Source organism: Anser anser, assembly GCF_964211835.1.
Source record: "Anser anser genome assembly, chromosome: 9".
NCBI lineage: Eukaryota > Metazoa > Chordata > Aves > Anseriformes > Anatidae > Anser > Anser anser.
Window position 1 is genome coordinate 3,357,779 of NC_139729.1, and position 19,094 is coordinate 3,376,872.

At 37.1% G+C, this 19,094-nt stretch overlaps 1 protein-coding gene across 6 annotated transcripts in view; it reads left to right on the forward strand.

Annotated features, from left to right (window-relative positions):
- LOC310904280 (uncharacterized protein) overlaps window positions 1-19,094 on the forward strand; it is a gene marked incomplete at its 3' end in the record, with an annotated part of 67,839 nt that overhangs the window by 21,087 nt on the left and 27,658 nt on the right. For 2 of the 6 annotated variants that reach the window (XM_083848763.1, XM_083848764.1), the window contains exon 2: window positions 8,194-12,341. The exons of the other annotated variants lie outside the window; for them this stretch is intronic. In XM_083848763.1, coding sequence (XP_083704889.1) covers window positions 12,149-12,341 — 193 coding nt within the window. In that variant the 5' untranslated portion in view covers window positions 8,194-12,148. The remainder of the gene's footprint in view (window positions 1-8,193; window positions 12,342-19,094) is intronic. 6 annotated transcript variants of the gene reach the window in all.

Here is a 19,094-nt window from a genome sequence, read left to right on the forward strand (position 1 = left end):
AAGAACATCAGGAATATTCTGTTACCCAAACACATTACTTTGTGATCTATGAGCTGTTCTGCCTGAAAAATAGCCTAGTTGAGACACAAAGCCAATTAAATATGACCCATTAAAGAAACACATGATTTGCAAAAATATATCTGATGGCTTTGTTAATACCATTAGCAAGCTAGTGCTATTGCAACATTAAGTGATACTCAATTTTTCATGATTCAGGAAACTTCACAGATTACTCAGTGCTTTCAGTAAGTGCCCTTCTTTCACATATGTAACTCATTTACCTTCTGCTACAGCATCCTGTGAAACCAGTTAGCTATAGGTTGCTTCTCCAGGGTGGCTGCTTGAGCAAGTGGAGGATGGTTTACCTAATGTTGGCCATTTTGGGGGTGGAATCATGGGGTTGCACCAGTGGCAGACACTCTATAGCCTTTCTGCTACTAAACTAGCTCAGGTTTTCCTGTTGAATTCAACACTTCCCATCACAAGTATCTGGTAACATTAATGATGGGTATTTTAAAAATCCTCCTCCAAACCAAGAATTATTTGTTGTCATATTTCTGCAGTGCCCAGAGCAAAGGATTGAAACAAACAAACTAAAATTCATAGAAATCTTTAAGTCCCCCCACCTGCATATTTCTTCTGCTTGGAGCCTGGTTCTGTAGACTAGTCAATATGGACTTCTCTGCTGCCCTGCCACCAGTGAAGCTTGCAGCCCATGGATTCTTTAAGCCACTGATCTTAAATGAAGCTTGAAAATAATAATATTTCCAGACTAATTGGACTCAGGCCCAGCACATTTCAGAATTAAAAAAGCTTAAACAGTTAATGGAAGCTATAATTCTGCAAAGACTAAGCAACTATTGGGATTCACGTGTTAGTTAATTAAATAAAGAAATAAATATGCTCATCTTCTCCCAATTGCTGTAATGTCTGCCTAGTGAGCGTTTCTCTTCTCCTGACAAAACTGCTTGGTGGACATGTCTGGCTCTACGGAGAGAAGCTACAGAGATACCTAAGGAGGAGTAACAACTGAGGTGGACTTTGTCTTTGTAATGCAATGGTGAACTACTACTAGCTATAACATTTTATTGGTTTGAGGTATTAAAAGACATTTCAGAGAGGTTAAAACTTCAGTAATTAAAAGAAAGATAATAGCTTCTTTGATGTTGTTTCTTAACAAACAAAAGGAGAAAGAATTTTAAAGATACAGAAAATCATGGAAGTGGAGCATCATATCTGGAGAACCAGAAAATAGAAGTCAGCATGAAAAAGAAAACAAAAGATAGGAAATAGAGATTCAATAGTCAATTATGCTTAGCAGAAAATTCCTGGAGCAATTATTTAGCAGATTAATACAAATCCTTGTTTCAAACTGCTTCACTTTTCAGAGTTGCTATATGTGCTGTCCATTTTTCTGGTAATGCAGCAAATAGCACTTCCTTTAAAACCCTGCAACATTTGCTGGAGTAGTGGAATCTGCTTCTGGCTAGTGTAGCCCTCCCTTTGAAAACATACAAACCATGATGCATGAAATGTTTGGTGAGAGAAGTATGCCTTTATAACAAGAAGGGAGTCCATGCAGGCCTGGGTTGGACCAGGCCTTGTGCCTAAGTGCAGGGAGGACAAAAGCTAGTTTATGGCTACCGTGATTGTATTGGTACTTAATAATTATGGCATCATTTGTTATTGCATTGAAACAGAAACTTATCAGAGGAACTTTCAAGTTTGATATTCAGTGAAAACTTACTGACTGGTTTGCCTTTCAGATATAAATATTTTGAAACCATGTCATACAACTTAATTTGTAGTTAGCCTCTTAAGGAATCTGATATACAGAAGTCAAAAGTGAGGAAAAAATGGTTAATGTTAAGATTATATTAATATTTTATTAACATGGTATATCTAGAATTCTAGCGTCTAGTTCTGCATGCAATTTAGCATTTGGATACAGATGTTTGACCCTTGCATACAGTCTCCTTTATTTTAAGGGAAGAGCACAGGCTCCATACAAGCTCTGTCCAGGAGCAGTTAATATTAAAATCATAAATCTAAGCGAGCTTTACAGCAGAACACACATAAAGGTACATCACAATGCATTTTGCTTTCCCAGAAGAAACAATCATTTTCAGTCAAAGAAATCCATACAATATATTTTCAGAACTAGGCTAGATGTACTTTACACTTTCAAAGTGCAAAAAAGAGTGTTAAAATAATTTAAATGCAGTGCATATGATGATTTTTAACGCATAAATGAGATTAGATGAGTATATATTCTGGAGAAAAATGGTGAAACTTTGTAAGTTGAAGCTAACACAATGGTGACTTTGTGCCAATTTGAAATGTGACGTATTTCTAGGCAGATATTTCTTTGATACACATCAAAAGCCATTTTTGACACCTTATTTAAAAGAAAAGATCCCACTCTGTATGAAATGATTCTATATTAAGTGGAAAATGGTTTAAAGTGCACCCTTGACTGTTCTATTCAAGCAATGATTTCAGCAGATGGTTGAAATCTTGTCATATATTCCTGTGATCCTGTAACCCAAAGGCAGCTCAGGAACCACGCCACAGCTCAATATCCTTTGAAGCCAATACAAATCCTTCTATAGACTTCAACAGATTTAGGATTACAACCAAAAGTCCATTCTAAAGTGAACTACATTCTTCCCTCAATGGTTTCGGACCCATCCATGATTTTTTTTTCCCGTACCAACCATAGAACTCACTCCAGCTGTAGAGCAGATTTTTTTCTCATAGATCACTTCTCACAGTCAGGTATTTCCACCTCTTCTTGGCTTACCGTCATTATTTTCTGAGCAGCATTCAGACACTCTTATAAAGTCCACCGACCTCCTCAGGAAAATGCTGGACTCAGCCAGTGCTTTCCTGCAGGTGATATAAATGGGGGCAGTATGCATTTAGTGTTGGATGTACCCAGTCTTGAAAAAAACAACAGTTTGACCTTCCATGGTCATTAACTTTTATGTGTGGAAAATCATAGAATTAAATTTATCTCTCTCGTTTCTGAATTTTCCAACTGTAAAATTATCATATAGCAGACTAGGTATAATAAATTATTTCATGTAAAACTATAATATCAGGCCATGACACCATAACAGAAGCTATCTTGTATGTGCTACCATGACGCTGCCCCCATAGGCTCTCTGTTGTGATGGAAATCCTCCTCCCTTCTCCCTTTATGCAGAGGGGGAAAAGCTACGTAAGGCTATTTAAGGTATTGTGCACCAGAACTTGGAATAGGCCACCACAGGGCAGTATCTGCTGTTCTCACTTTTCTAGGCATTTTCTGAAAAAAGAATTTCCTCCTCTATTTACATGAACAACAATAAAAAGCAAAGAAACACCCCAGCCCCCAAACTCTTAATTTTAAATTTAGGTCATAAAGTCCAAAACTACAAATACAATGAAAATGTAGACATGTTTGCTCAAGATTATTGACAGTCTAGAAAAATAACTTTCAAAGCTAAAGTTTCAGAGGGATGTCCATTGTTACAATGAATCAGAAGATTTTTTAATCAAACAATCCTTATGTTTGATATTTTGTGAAAAACACTGTGAAAATTCTGGTATCTTTCCATTTACTAAACTTTTTTGGTTTTTCTTGATGATCTCAATAATATTTTTTTTCCTAAACCAAAAGTGAATGAAAAGGAGTGAGCAGAACTGTTTGAAACATAGCTTCCTGGGAGGACAAACAGGAAGAAGTGTTCATACAGAAAAGAAAAAAAAATCTTGAAAACACTTCATAAAAATGTTCCCGACATTTTCTTTTTCCCTTAAAAAAAAAAAAAAAGCCCTTCAAAAATTAATCAAAAAAAAAAAAGAAAAACATCCTTATTACAGAAAGGATTTTGATTTCTATTTTCACATTGTTGACAGGAAAAATAAGCACAATATCTGGTCATAAAATTTTGCAATTTTTTTGTGAACATTCTCTGCTACCAGCAGCGCAATTCTCCAGCAAAGAAGAGAAGCTGAAGACTTTGAGTTCTGCACAATTTCACACTGTTAAAGTTGATGTGCTTTTGCAGTGCAGGAAAGCTGCACTGCTATTCCTGCCTCCCTGTGCAATCAGAAAAGGGTGAAAACCTAAAAGCTTAGTTGGCACTATTAGCACAGAGAAATCTTACAGTTGAAAAAAAGCCACAGGACAACGTCAGGTTTAGAAAAATACATATATACATTTACATATATAGCCACACAGTGGGTGGCAGTAGTGACATACATTGACTAACATTTCCTCTTAGGTATTGCCTGATGAATTACTGTCCCCATATTTTCAGTGGCAGTTCAACCTCTGACTGTTGCTGTCTTTTCCTGCCTTCTGTAACCTTGGTCAAGACATGACTTCTGTAGAAAATACCACAATAGTACTCTGGTCATCTTTCCTTTGATATAGCATAGAACAGTTTGGGCTGGAAGGGGCCTTAAAGATCATCTCATTCCAACCCTCTTGCCATGGGCAGGTACATCTTCCGCTAGACCTGGTTGCCCAAAGCCCCATCCAACCTGGCCTGGCCTTCAACATACTTCTTCAACTATGAGAAAGAATAACTGCATTTATTCTGCTATAATGGTAAAGCCTGCTTGAAAATGCCCTGGCATGTATAGGAAGAATTTATGTCTTTCCTTTCCAGTTAACATGTGGAGCTTTTTGCATCGTACTGCATATTCATTCAGCTGTCATCACTATGGGTGGGTTTCCAGTTTCCACTCTAAGTCTGAATATTGAGTGGTTTGAAGATACCTACTTTGGGAACACAAGTAAAAGTGATCTACAGTAGCCATAAAAACATGCTGGGGATGGATGGAAAACCATGTTACTACAGGCATTGATATTTCATTGCACGCTTCAATCCCTATTGATTAAACTATTGTAAAAATAAGATGCTCTGCTTTAGCTGGCAAGGACTAGAAATGCCATATATATTGCAGACTTCAGTCCTGGGGAAGCAGCAATCCATAACTCAATTACAACCCTGGTGTCCTCTGAGATGCAGGTCTTACACACACTTGATGGCATCCCTGGCCTGGAACGCTGGTGTCTGCAAATGGTAAATATGTCACAGGAAATACATAACAGAAAAATCAGGAATGTGAGGCTCCCACATCCAGAAGTGGATGTAAAGATGGTATTTCTTATTGAAAGGGTCTTATTAAGGGAGGTGAAGGAAAAACAAAACAAGACAAAAAACAAACAAACTCCAAACTATTGCCAATATTGCAATGAGTCCTTTGACTGTATGCTACTCTCTGTTGATCACATTATTGCTCTTAGAGATGGAACAGAACCAAAATAACAGGTGCCTGTGCAAAGATTTAATTCTTGATATTCCCTAAGAGTACAAAGTTATACATAAGCAATCAGTTGAACTGAATGGCACTTACAGAGCTTACATACAATGTCTGTACCTTATTCTGCCTGGCTACTTGGACACTACCATCATACAAATGAACAATCGGTGTGGAGTGAAATTTTTTTAGCAACAGATTAAAAAATGAAAAAAAAAGCACTGAAACAATGTATTTTTCCAAAGTCTCAGAGAGTTTTCAACTTCAGATTTTATTTTAGCTTTGACATTTTTAAGGTCCAGAAAATTGCAGGACAAATTTTTTTTTGTGTGTGTGTGTGTGTGTTTGTTTTTGGAATAGTTATTCTGAATATGAAGCACTTGTCACTAAAGCTGTACATGGCCAATGGAACTATATAGGATATATAGATTCTTCCCATAATTACTTCACTTCTCGGCAAGCCTTCTTCTATATAAACATCTCACTGTTTGGAAAAGTATTTATTTTGGTCTTCTGTATTCATGCTACTTGCATGACTGTAAAGCTCTCCTGAACAAAGCAAATTACAAAGTGTCATTGGAATGGCTAAATTCCATGGAAAGGGCCCCCAAATAACAGGCTTTGATCGACCACAAAATGTTGACAAAAAATTGCACAAAAGTAGTACCTTTTCTATTCCAGAACAAGCCCTGCTTTGCTAAGGAAAGAAGGTAGAAAGCAGAGAAATGAAACAAGTTCACTCTGCAACCAACCTTCTATCTCAGGGCTAAACCTTGGCCCATACATGTATTTTTTTTAAAAAAAAGTTCTCCAATGCTGCTTGAGATTCAGAGAAAGACAAAGCTGAAGAGTAACGTTTAATTAAACCTATTAAACCTATTAATTAAACATTTAATTAAACCTGTGAATAGACAGTCTGGGGTGGGCAATATCTCACTTACCTATGTTTGATAATGTATAATCATGATATAGAGTGGTGCAGGCCAAGACAAGAACATCTGTAAGGACTCACTGCCCTTACTGAAGTCTAAAATGCTTTCTGTCTGGGTGGGTTTGGGTTCTTACACAAAACCTTACCAGTCCGGTAACAGTGAGTACTGAGACGCACAAGAACTAAAATATCTCCTACAGCCCTCTGAAAACAAAATCCTAGGAAGACTTGCATGTATTAAACTACATTTAACAGGCATGTTAGAACAGAAATCATGTAAGCAAAAAAAAAAAAAAATTTTTAAATTTTCAGTGGAATACTGTTTACAAAATGCAGCCTTGTGGGAGATGCTGGCCTCTCTGTTTTTGTTTTTCTGTATAAGTTTGAAAAATATAAGTTATACCTTTAAACAAATATGAGATATAAAACAGATGTTTGATGTTACTGTGTCTTACCAAAAGATCAACTTAAGCCAGAACTATGCTTTCTGTTAGATACTTGCAACTAGTTTCAGACATATTAGTCTTTTTGGTACTGACAACGAATATTTGTGCAAAATCATCATATTGCCCTATGGATTAAGGCACTGGATACCATGTACTAGAAAGGGAGGCCAAGACATTATGCAGACATGGCAGTCTCATGCATTTACCTCACCCAGCAAAAGATGTTCATGGCTATCCAGAAATTATAAGTGGGACATACAACACAGGGCTGCGGTTTTATTGGCAATGTTGAGCCTTATTGAACTTACGAGATGGATGGTTTTGATTATGCTCGAAGGAAAGGGATTCAAAGGAATATCCTTGAATTTGATTCTCAGATATTCAAACTAGTAGTAAAACAAATGCGTATTATGTCTAATTTGAAAAAGACTTCACTGAATTTGGCACAAGCATACAGCTGAGAAATGCTCTTGCAATACTTCACTGGCTTACTTCCAGGGAAATTTCTAAAGCATTTACTCTTATGAAATAATTTTCTTGCACAAAAACCATATGTAGATGAGGCATATATTGGGTGCTCTGCTCCAGCCTATACATTTTCATCTAAGAATAAATAAATTAAAGCAAGATGGCTATAAACTTTTATTTCACATCCCAATAAAAAGTGACAGTTCAAGAGTAGATGTTTATTTTGAGCAATGAATGGTAGTACAGGCATTTTTGGGAAACATACCCTCCAAGTTGGCTAGCTAAAAGTTATCAGATTATAATGCTACATGGTTTACATTTGTCAAAGGCATTCACTTCTTTCTCCATACCTGTAAATACACTGTAAATGCTAAATAAACTGACCAATTGCATATTTTTTCTATGAATGAGATATGTAACTTGCTTATCTGAGCTGAAGAAGGGAATATATCTGTATGGAAAGTGAGTATGCCTTCATATATTTTATTTGCTGGCCAGATCCCACATATTTTAACTAGCATCTGTAAGACAGCTAATGTCTGTGGGTCTGAAGTTGTGCATATGCTAGCAAAGTGAATAATTCAGAAGTAGAAGTTTTCTTTGGGTCTTTTTTTTCCCAAGGAACTCAACAGATAATTATTCCTTTCCATAGTTATGATGTTCTCTCATTATGATGTGAAATAATACAGCCTTGGGCTTGTGCATAATTTTACAAATTTACAACGGAACTGATGCTCAGAAGATTAGTTAGGTTTTAAGATTGTTGTAACTGGGATATATGCTAGTATTTGCATTGCATACTTTGTAAGAAAAAGTCACTAAAATATCTTTAACCACACTTTAGACATGACCTTAGAGATTAACCTCTGATCAGTTTACTGGCCTCTGTAATTCAGCTTTGTGTTCCTTGTTATTGGACTTGTCTAAAACCCGGCAGAGAGGCTGGTTCAAGTTTTGAGGCCATTGAAAGATCAGCAGCCTGATTTTCTCTTTTTTTTTTTTTCTGTTTTCTGCCTTTTCCAACAACTGGAGATGGGTATGCAGGTCTGCATGGATGTGATTAATGATATAGCAACCACATGACAGTTCCCTGGCTTTCCTGCACTGTGGCAGATCCAAAGGACACAGTGACAGATGTAAGATTGAGTCTGATATTGCTTGCAACTTCTGCTGCAGGCAAAGGGTGCTGCGTGTACCTCTTAAAACATGTCTAAGATTATAAACTCAGCCACTTTGGCAATAGCAATAGGGTTTGTGCATGAACTCTAAAGGCCTGGAGTATACAAGATTTGAAAATCTCTCCTCTGTCCTTAAAGTCTATGAAACTCCCTGATGCTTAAAAAAACTGCAGTCATCCAAAGGGATGGTGACAGAAGGACTTGTTATAACAGAAGAAACGAGCATTGCAGCTAAAGAGGAACTTGAGTCACACTGGAGAGACAACCTCACTAAAAGTAGTAGAAATTCTATGTAGAAATTTCTGTGTAGGTAATTCCATGTTTTCTAGTAGAAAACCATTCTATGACTATGATTCTATGATCTAGATCAGCCTAAAGTGGTAATGAAGCTTCATCCAGCATCTGTCTATGCCTATCTCTGAAGACACTTTGTGCTCAAAGACTCCCGAGGCATGTGGGCTTTGGAAAAGTAAAGCTAACTTGGTCACAGGCAGAGAGAAATAGTGAGTAACAGAAAAGATGTGGCTCAATCAGAACAGCAAAAGACAAAAGAGAAAAATATATCTCAAAGGCCAAGGGAAGACAGTGAATAACTTGGCAACAGCCAAAGCAGACCCTCATTTATAATACAGATAATGATCTTCGACAACCTACAATAAAGTGATGAAGAAGTTTTCAAGGCATGGACCTAATTCTATCAAAATTTTTTGATTTGTTTTATTTTGAGCTTGAGGTAGGAACATCAAAAGGAGGACATTACTTGAAGTAGCCCAATTTGCTGTATGAATTGAATCTAATAAAGACTTTAGGATTTCTACGAGTCTTCATATGCTGGCATCTTTCTCTTATCAAACTTTTTAAATTATTTGTCACTCTCAATAAGCTGTTCCATACCATACATGCTTTACTCCAAAAGATGTATGCAATACATTATGCTGTACAAATTTCTTCCAAGATAGCTGATGAGAAAAACTAATTTATCTAGTTTTTTTTTTTTTTTTTTTTTACTTTCAATTTCAATAGTCCAGTCCTCATTCCAATTTTATCTGAAATATATTAACATAAAGATATATTTTGACAGCTCTTTTGAAGCTGAGTAGAGAATAATTAAAAAGAATAGCAATTAACCTGTCTTAGGAAAAGCATCATAATGTAAGTGCTGCTTCAGGGAAACTTCTGATGTAAAATCGAAAGCATATGTAGAGAACAACATAATATGTAATGCAACCTGCCAGTCAAATTATGTCCAGTCAAGTTCAGAACAGTTGATTTTAAACTTCCTTAGCCTTCCTAGACAAAGCCATGATTTGGAGGAACATACATAATAGGAACATTTAAAGAGAGATAAATATAAAGGATATAAGATGGAACAAAAGCAACATCGCAGTTTAAGATTAAAGGAATAAAATGGGTGCAAAATGGATATATAAACCCATAAGAAAGGAAAACAAGCCTGATGTAATTAGGCTTATGTATATTACTTACGGAAGTCTTTAGAAAAAAACAAACAAACAAAAAAACAACAAATCACAAAATAAACAAAACACTGAAGAAACTGCATCAACAACAAATAAAATGTAGTTGTGATGTCTGATATACAGTGCTTAATTCTCTGAATCATTTTGGTAAAAGCATTAAAAATGCTTATATTGGTCAAGAACAAACCTCCTAATATGCCGTCTCTATCCATGATGAAAGGATATGCCTAGGACAGACCTAGGACAATTTCTGAAATCAGAAACTGCTTGAGTCAGAGAAAGCTCTGGTTTATCAGTTTCTGTTTTTCTTATAGTTTTTACTAATTTTTATGGTATGGACATCAGATTCACTGGTAGTGTAACTTTGTGGCGTTTCCACGACACACATTTGTCACATTTTTTGTGTCTTTCAACTCTCAAGAACCAAAATGGTTTTGACCTAGAGGTTATAAAAAAGAGAGAGTAATTCAGTTACTGCACCCCAGAGTAAATTTAGAGTGGCTGGAGATGGTCCTGGAAAATTTGTCTCTTGGCAGACTAGTCCATTGTCAGGTCCATAACTGTTTTTAATGATCTTTATGTTGATATGTTCTTAACTGGCCTTAGATATCTCATATCTACTGTATACTTGAGCTTGCACTTCACTGACGCCATTGCTTCCTTTAGTGAGTGGAATAGGAACTGAATCCTGCTAAAAGGCAGGAAGACCCTCTCATGCAATCTCTGCTAAGTTGAATGGAAGTTTTGCTGCAAATTTTAATGGGTGTAAGTTGCCAAATTCTGGGAGTTACTTTTCCTATTCAATAGCCAATGAATAGAAGTAACAGGAAAAAATATCACTTTTACAGACCGAGGAACAACAAAGTGTTATTTCCATTTCTCTTCCTACTCATTGAGAAAATAATAGTCTGCACTCATAAGCATAAATATTAAGGAAAGTATAGTACTGAAAATCCAGTCTTTTCCATTTAAGAACATGGATTTTTCTCTCAAGAAATTCTGGAATTATCGACAAGAAGAGAAGCGCCCATCTCTCGCTCATCTGCCTTACCTGAACAGTAACAGAAAGAATACACTAGAGACTTGATCCAGCAGAATCTGTCACTGCATCTCCCTTGATCAGGAAAACACTTTACATCTTAAACACAAAATGGTTTTCTAAGGTTTGAGACAAAAATGACCCAGAACTCACATCCTACAGCTGCACTGGCGAAATATTACAAAGGGGCCTTACTAATATAAAAATATTACCTTTCAGCAGCAGAGACAATGAGCTTCTTAGCTGTCATGTCATACAACTAGGTTTAATAAGGAGAGAGGAACATCTGCCATGTCTGTTAGTAAGAAAAGATGATAAAAAAACAAACCAAACCAAAACAAACAAACAAAAACCTTCAGAGGAGTAAAACAGAAATAAGAAGTTCTGCTGCAGGATGAGTCATATATTGCAGGACACGCACTGATGGCATCCAATTCTTGGGATGCTGAATGAAAGGTGGAGTCAAAAAGAACTTATCTGGAGCCAAAGCTCCAGGGAGGAGATTTAGGCAAGGAAAAGGAAATCTAGAGAGAAAGGGAAAGAAGGAAGTTGAAGTTGTCAGACTACACAAAGGAAATAAAAAATAAATAAAAATAAAATAAAAATAAAATAAAAATAAAATAAAAATAAAATAAAAATAAAATAAAAATAAAATAAAAATAAAATAAAAATAAATAAAAATCTTGGATATCCAAATGAAACGGAAAGGAAAATGGGAGGTTTAAGACAATGCAGAGGGGCTCTACAGGAGATAAGTATGTTACATTTTCACTAGGAGTATGAGTGTGGATTATGAATGTGAAGATAGTGTAGGTGTGGTATGGCAAGCCAGGAGAAGGGAAGCAGCTGTTCTGCTTCAGTTTCGGATGGAGTTTGAAGTCACTAGTGGGCTTGCTTACAAGGAGCTGGATCCAATGACTGTTCAGCCCTTGGCCTTTGCTTTTGGATAGGTTTCTCAGAAGTACTTCAGGTCAGGAAACTTTCTTAGTCCAGAGTTCTCCTTTTCCACATATTAAGGAACCGTATCCATTCCCACATTACCCATTGTCATGCCCCTTTAAGTATCTACTCACATGGACCAGATGGTCATAGATATTTAGGTGCTGACAGGCAGCAGCTAGTATCATTTCAAAAAAGTAATGAGGGAAGTTTAGTGACTAATCTCATAACAATGTTCGCCCACTAGGATGGAGTGCTAATGTTCGTAGCCAGTAATTTTGTAAGGCATTCTTTTTTTGGACAGAGATAGTAAGGCTGGAGAGACATTTATCTATTACACTTGTCTATTTAATATGAACATTGTGTTGCCAAGAAGATATGTACAAGCAACAAGAGCAAGTTCAGCAATTATTTTCACTTTAATCTGTGAATTTTCATCTATTCTGCTGTCAGCAGGATCCAATCATTTTTATCACCACTTCAAGTGCTACAATATGACAACAAGACTGGAGAAAAATGGAAATGTAAAAGTAATCTCTGCAACAGGTAGGGGTGTTTACATATAGATAGCGTGTTTAGTTTGATAAATAATTCTTCTTGTAGATGGATATTTTTCTAAATATCTGCTATCAAGAAAACACCCAGAAGGTGCCAAGTTCCATTTCTTTTTTCTAGCTACGACAAAATAGACTGAATTTATAAATGCCATTTTTATGCCACTGGTTTACTCATATTAAGTTCTGAAAACTGTGAAGAAGCCTGGCAAATGAGAGGCTATTTCATTTTAATATAGAAGTGATGGTTCTGTGACCTTTCTATGTCATTTCTTATATGATCCTACCAAGCAGCGTGAGAAAAAAATGACATTTTGGATGAGGGTCCAGCCTGGTGAATGTAGTGACAGTTTGTTTTTTTCTGTTTTTCCCCAGACATCTGTCTTGAAAAAAAAAAAAGGGGGGGTAGGGGTGGGGGTGGGACAGGGATATAAAAAAGAATTGCAAGTAGAACACAAAATTGATTAAAACTTTATTACAGAACTGTACTAGTTTACCCTGCGCAGAAAAGCAAATGGGTCTTTTAATTTGTTTTGATTTCTGTGATAACCTTAATTTAAAATAGGAAGTGATACAGTTTGTTCATGAAATAAAAATGTTTGCTAAATAAGTAAATGTGTAGACACAGCATTAACATGTTAACAAAAGCCAGTCTCCTAAATTCACCATTGCATTTTGTAATTTTTCTCAGTCCAGATTACAATGGTTCAAGGTTAGGATGAAAAAAAAAAAAAAAGACAAACCCAAATAAGACATAGAACATTTACAAGGGTGTTTTATGATCATTTTCAATCGTGTTCATCAGGTATGCAATGTTACATGGTGCACAGCAAGCATGGAATGAATGTTCCCCCTACTCCCAGTACAATGACATTTTCAAAATGCAAGAGCTTATTGATACAACTTATTGTTACAACTGAGAGTTATACCTTTCTCCCAGAACTCCTTTTATCTATATTGCATATGTAGGAAAATACACACTCTGGTCTACTTACTGTACTATACATACTATACTATACATACTTATGTGTGATATATATACATTGATACATACGCATGTGTAAGTAAGCCTATATATACATATATATGAACAACCACAAAAGAAAATTAAACTTCTCAATTGTTTTCCTGGAGATCAGGCTGATCTGAGTGTGTTCTCATTTATCTGACAAGATACTCTGCCAAAATTACCAGTGAAATAATTATCTTCAGCCAGCTCTAGTTTCTGGCACTTTACCACTTTGCACTACTGATGAACAGGTTTATTCTGTCTTCAAGATGAAATATGTACTATTCTGGTTTGCAATAGGGTCAACAGAGAATATCCCTTTCCATAGCAGGAACATTTTTTGCAAAACTAAAGCAGAATTTGCCTTTTTCCCATTTTTCATACTTAAAAATAACAAAAAGATGCACATCCCACATTTACTGTCTTTTGCTAGAGGGACTTAGGGGAGGGAAAAAATCTTTCCTTACTGATGGTGTGGGAGTTTCTGAGCTCAATCCAGGTATTGATGAATGAAGGAGCTCATTGCCACCATCTCTCCTGCCCCAGCACACTGGGCAGGGGAGAAGGAAGCAGGGTAGCAGCTGGGGCAATGGGCACAAACTGAAGCAGAGGAAATTCCATCTGAAAACGAGAGGGCACTCCTTTCCTGTGAGGGTAACAGAGTCTCCTTCTCTGGAGATATTCAAAACCCCCCTGGATGCCATCCTGTGCAATGTGCTCTGGGTGATCCTGCTTGGCAGGGGGGTTGGACTAGATGATTTTCAGAGGTCTATTCAGACCAATATTTCCCCAGCAGGCAAGTCCTCTCCCTGCCTCTGCAGCTATTCCCATGCTCTTGGTGCCAAAAAGGTACAACTCAGTCAAAATACTTTTTTTTTTTTTTAAATAACTAAAAGGGTTTTAGCAGCCTTCCCAAGCTAAATCTTATTTTTCAAGGCTCTTTAACTTTGGTGAAGTCTGCTCTAGGCTAAAATTTTACAAGATTCTAGGCCTATTTTCTTTTCTTTAAGAACTGATAAGTAAAATATTATATAAAAATAAATAAATAATGCTAGGTGCTACTTATTTACAATGATTGAAAGTGTCTGACTAAGAAAAAGGTGGCAAAACATCATTGCTAATTAACTTTGAGCTCTGTTCTAGATACATTCACTTTAGCTTTGCATGAAGAAAAGTAGCACTCTTCAATGCATATGAAATAGGCTAATATTACTTTGTAAAAACTTCAGTAATGATGTCTTTTTCAAAGGTAAAGGGTATATGTGTTTAAGCAATTCCCAAACTTCAAGCAGAGAATGATCTTAGCAGCCAGAACACTGTCCACCCCTGCAACCCCTCCCAGTGCTGTGCAAAGAAAGAAATAAGAACAGCTGGCAAGCTTTTTCTCTGTTGACTCACTGAAGGCAACAGATGCACTGGGGTGTTCATTACTCAGTCACACACAGGAAAGTCTGCACCTCTCAGCATGAGCCCCAGCCCTGCCTTGTCCCCTCCTCCAAGCAGTGCACAGAGCAGAGGCGAGGAGATGCCCCCAGCCCACACAGACCTGCCGACAGCAGCCTGCAGCAGAGCCAGGCTGTGCCTTTTGAATCTCAGATTTGGAAATCACTTCCCACGCTGAGCTGCGTGACTTTCCTCAGCTCCTCACTTATGATAAACAAAATCACTTTCTATCCATGCAATAGTTAAAATTAAGACTCATGTAGTGGGAGCCTGCCTATATATGATGAGTATTGCAGATGTGGATTATTAGATCATTTAATGCAAAGGGTGTGTTCTCCCACTACTTCTCCCATCACCTGCAAATGTGCAGTTGTGACATGCTGCTCCTCCAATAATGCAACCACAGCCTAATATTTGTAGGGCAGACAAGGACAAGTGTGCATTTGACACTGTTTAGATTATGGCCACATAGTAGGTATGACGATCTGCATGGCTGGGAGGGGCTAGAGTTACCGGGGAAAACAAACAAACAAACAAAACTAATCAAGGATACAACTAATAAATTTTGTTTCAACCAACAGACTTTTGCTTTCCGTTTTTCAGATACTAATAGAACTTGGCCTGATATCCCCTGCCAAAAAACTATTAGTAGTTGGCTTTGTACTCCCTTTCAACCAATGTGTGTTCTGTCTTTTTGGAGGGGGTAGGGAACAATAACTGCCTCTTTTAAAGCAAAGAGAACCTTTATTTTTTTACAAAGATAATGATTCTACTATCATTTTGAATGACAGTAGGGCGATCTGAAAAAAAAAAAAATGGTTTTGGGAGAAATGTTGCCAGAGAATCCAAATCTAAGTCAACACATTGCCTTAGCAAAGAAAATTTACTTTTTTAAGGGTAATGTCCATTTCACAGAAATTGAATTTATTGATGAAAAGATGGGAAAAATGATGTTCCTAAAAGAAAACATTGTAAAAATGTTTCAGATTTTTTTTTCTACTTTTTTTTTTTTTATTTTTACTTCGGCAATGCTTTTTATACTTTACTAGATAGCATATGACAGAAACTGCTTGAAAGAAAGTAAAATAGTTTCAATATGTACGAAGAGTTTCTTTCCATACTTCAGCAGAAAGAAATAATGTTTTGTGAATTCCCATTTCTGATGAGCCAAGATTTGCATCTTCTGAGATGCAGGAACATGACGCCAGTTGAGCTGTGAACAGCAACAGTTTTATGTAGCAGTAGAGCATGACTGGTCCAAAAGACCTTTGCTTAAAAGCCAGCCGCAATGCCATTTCTCATTTTGCTGCTGACTGGCAGTCAACACTTCTCTTGGATCTGAATAAATATGATTTGGATAATGATTTCTTAGCATGTTAGCTTCATTTGTTTCCTCTCTTGTCTAGCAATTCCAGACTTTGTTATGTTCTTCAGTGTGAGGACTGGGAACTGGCTTTCTTCCTTCTCATTTTTAAAGATGACCTTGCTGGTAAAGCTGGTTTCAAAGGTCCCTTGTCTCCATTTAATATCCAGACCTTTAAATGTGGTCTTTAATAGTTGTAAAATGTTCTCATAAATTCCAAGCTATGTATTTTCTATATTGTTTCTTCATGGTTCATTTAGTGTGACATTATATCAAAAACTTTAAAAAGGCATTTCCTTCTCAATCTCTTATGAGTGAAGTGGCTGGTAAAATCACTCTTAAAACTTTCTGCTTGAGCCATTAATTAGTGCAGTGCTTGTTAACTGCTTCTATAGCTTTTGATTCACTGGCACCAGCACACTTCTGTAGTGATAGATGTGCTGGAAAGGCCTAGATAAGTAGGCTGAAATGTATTTACATGTCAAAGTAAAATGAGATATGACATTCACTTTCAAAAGGATCTTTATGGGATAATACTTTATAGAACTTGTGATGTTGTGCTAGATACTGCAGCTGTATAAGTAAATACAAATAATATCCCATGTGTTTTATCAGCGTAAGCTTTAATATAAAATCCAGACATACTCTGTATGGTGCTTTACAATGCAAGGGGTATTATTGTAGATAGCATAAATAACAAACCAAGAATGTCTGTAGCTGTGAATAAAGGTTTCCTGAATATTAGAAGGAGCCTGCTGTGAGGGAAAATCAAAAACCCATGTGGAAGTGAAAGGAGCTACTGGAAAACAGACCTGTTGAGACAGAGAGGAATTTAATGGCTCTGGTTTTCTTTTGACTATTCTCATATAAAATAAGAAACATTAATGTCAGCTAGCAATTTTCTGCATGGATTGTGTATAGTGAACACAGTTTGTTTGTGGTGTAGAAAGTTTTTTGTCTAATAGGAACTACCAACCAAGAAGAAAAAAAGATACCATAGAGGAAAGTATGTGGGGTTACCAAAGCACTAGTCTCCATTCTTTTTCTTGTCCTGGAGGATTTACAGATATTAGAACACTTGTATTGGTTTTCCAAATGCCCTCTAGCTCTGCCACAGCCAATACATTGTGGTTGCAGGACTTATGGTTGCCCTGTGTTCACCTTAACATTTCAGTACATATGATCCTGTATAAAGTTAATAGAGGAGCAGCTGAAGGGCCAGGTACCACTGCAGATCAGCACTAGGTACCTCTGCAGTCCCAGGACAGCACTACGGACACAAAACAGGATGCAAAACTTACCCAAGAAGGTGGCTGAATGAGCTCATGCTGAGATCCGGGCTGTCAGTGTTGGTATCAACCCACTTTGACTGTGCCATGGTGGTGCCTGAGGTTATGCCAGCAGGGTCTGCTGCAGCTGCCACCCCAGATACAGCTTCGAAGCTACTGAGAGATTAAAGACAATGAGGTGGTCAGATAGCATAGCAATGAAAGGGCTAGAAAAGTACTTCAGAGAGGAAAAGCAGCAGGAGAACAGCAGAGAAACCCCAAGTGATTACTGCCTTCAGTTTTGTTGGTGACCTGGAGCTATAAAACAGAGTAAAACAGAGCAAAGAGTAAGGCTTACACAACATTTGTTATTTGGCCATCACCAGTGGGCTTTGAAAGCAGTGCTGGAGTGAAAAGCCCTCCTGAACAGGAGAACAGCTACACAATGCCATGCCTGCCAACTGGGCTCCAGACACCAGCAAGGAACTCAGATGGGATTAGTAATACCTAATGAGGCATAACTAATGCCTCAGAGAACTATCAGGGACATCGGTGAACCACGGAGACATGTAGGACCACATGCCATGGGAAATAAAACATGAAAAAAGTAATTTCATTCTGTGGTAGGGTTTCAAAATATCAGGATGGAGACATTTCCTGGCTCTTTCCTCCCACAACCCCCTTCTCTTTTTGACTTTTACACCTGGTGCTCTTGTACATGGCATAACAACAACACATTTGGGGTAAGGAAAACATCGACAGATAGTAAGAGCACTAAGACTCAGTTACTGGAGAATGTACAAGATTTTCTTTTGGTTGCTTAATGAAAGTCCGAAGAGCATTTTTGAAAGAAATAACAAATACTGGATGAATCTGGTGAAAAATTCTAGCCACAAAAAAAAAAAATAGAAAATGTTATCAATGCCACATCTACTGTCTACAAAATTTAATTTCATGTGTTTTAAACAAAACTCAAGTGGCTGGGTTTTGGTGGTCCACATTAAATGTAACTTGCTGTGTGTCATCTCAGGACAGAATATTATATAATGCCCGTATTTAATGTATTCTACTCATGTCAGTCAGTGATAGCATGTCCTATCGAATTAAATCCAGATTTCATGTGAATTTCCTTGTTTACCTACTATGCAAATAATGGAAGCTAACATTAAAGTATTAAAATCAGATAAAATTGCATTCCTACAAAATGCACTGTATTGTATGCTAATACAGTGTACGGAAAAGTACAATTTAAAATATGTAATGAAATACAATCTCTTTTACATATTGCATTAGAGCTCTGATATTGGTCAAGATATCCCCAGGACTGTACGAGCAGGGAAGAAAATGAGCAAAATCTCCTTCCTCCAGGGATCAGGCAGCTTCTTGCTGCTCTCTCCTACTCCCTCTTTGAAAACCGGCTCTTGTTGTTTTTTTTTTTTTATTGTTGTCGACCTTTCAGTTAGGCTGGCTTCAGAAAGGAACATCAAAATTTAGCCAGCTTCTCTCCATGTAGCACTTTGGCCGTGAAAGCCAAGATAACTCTCAGGCAGTCAGTCAAGTTGCACAAGTATTCCTATTTTCATTGCAGCCAGGAATTTGGCCTTCTGTATTTAGCTATCACTAATCTAAGGTTTATGCATAACTTGCAGTAAAGTAACAGTT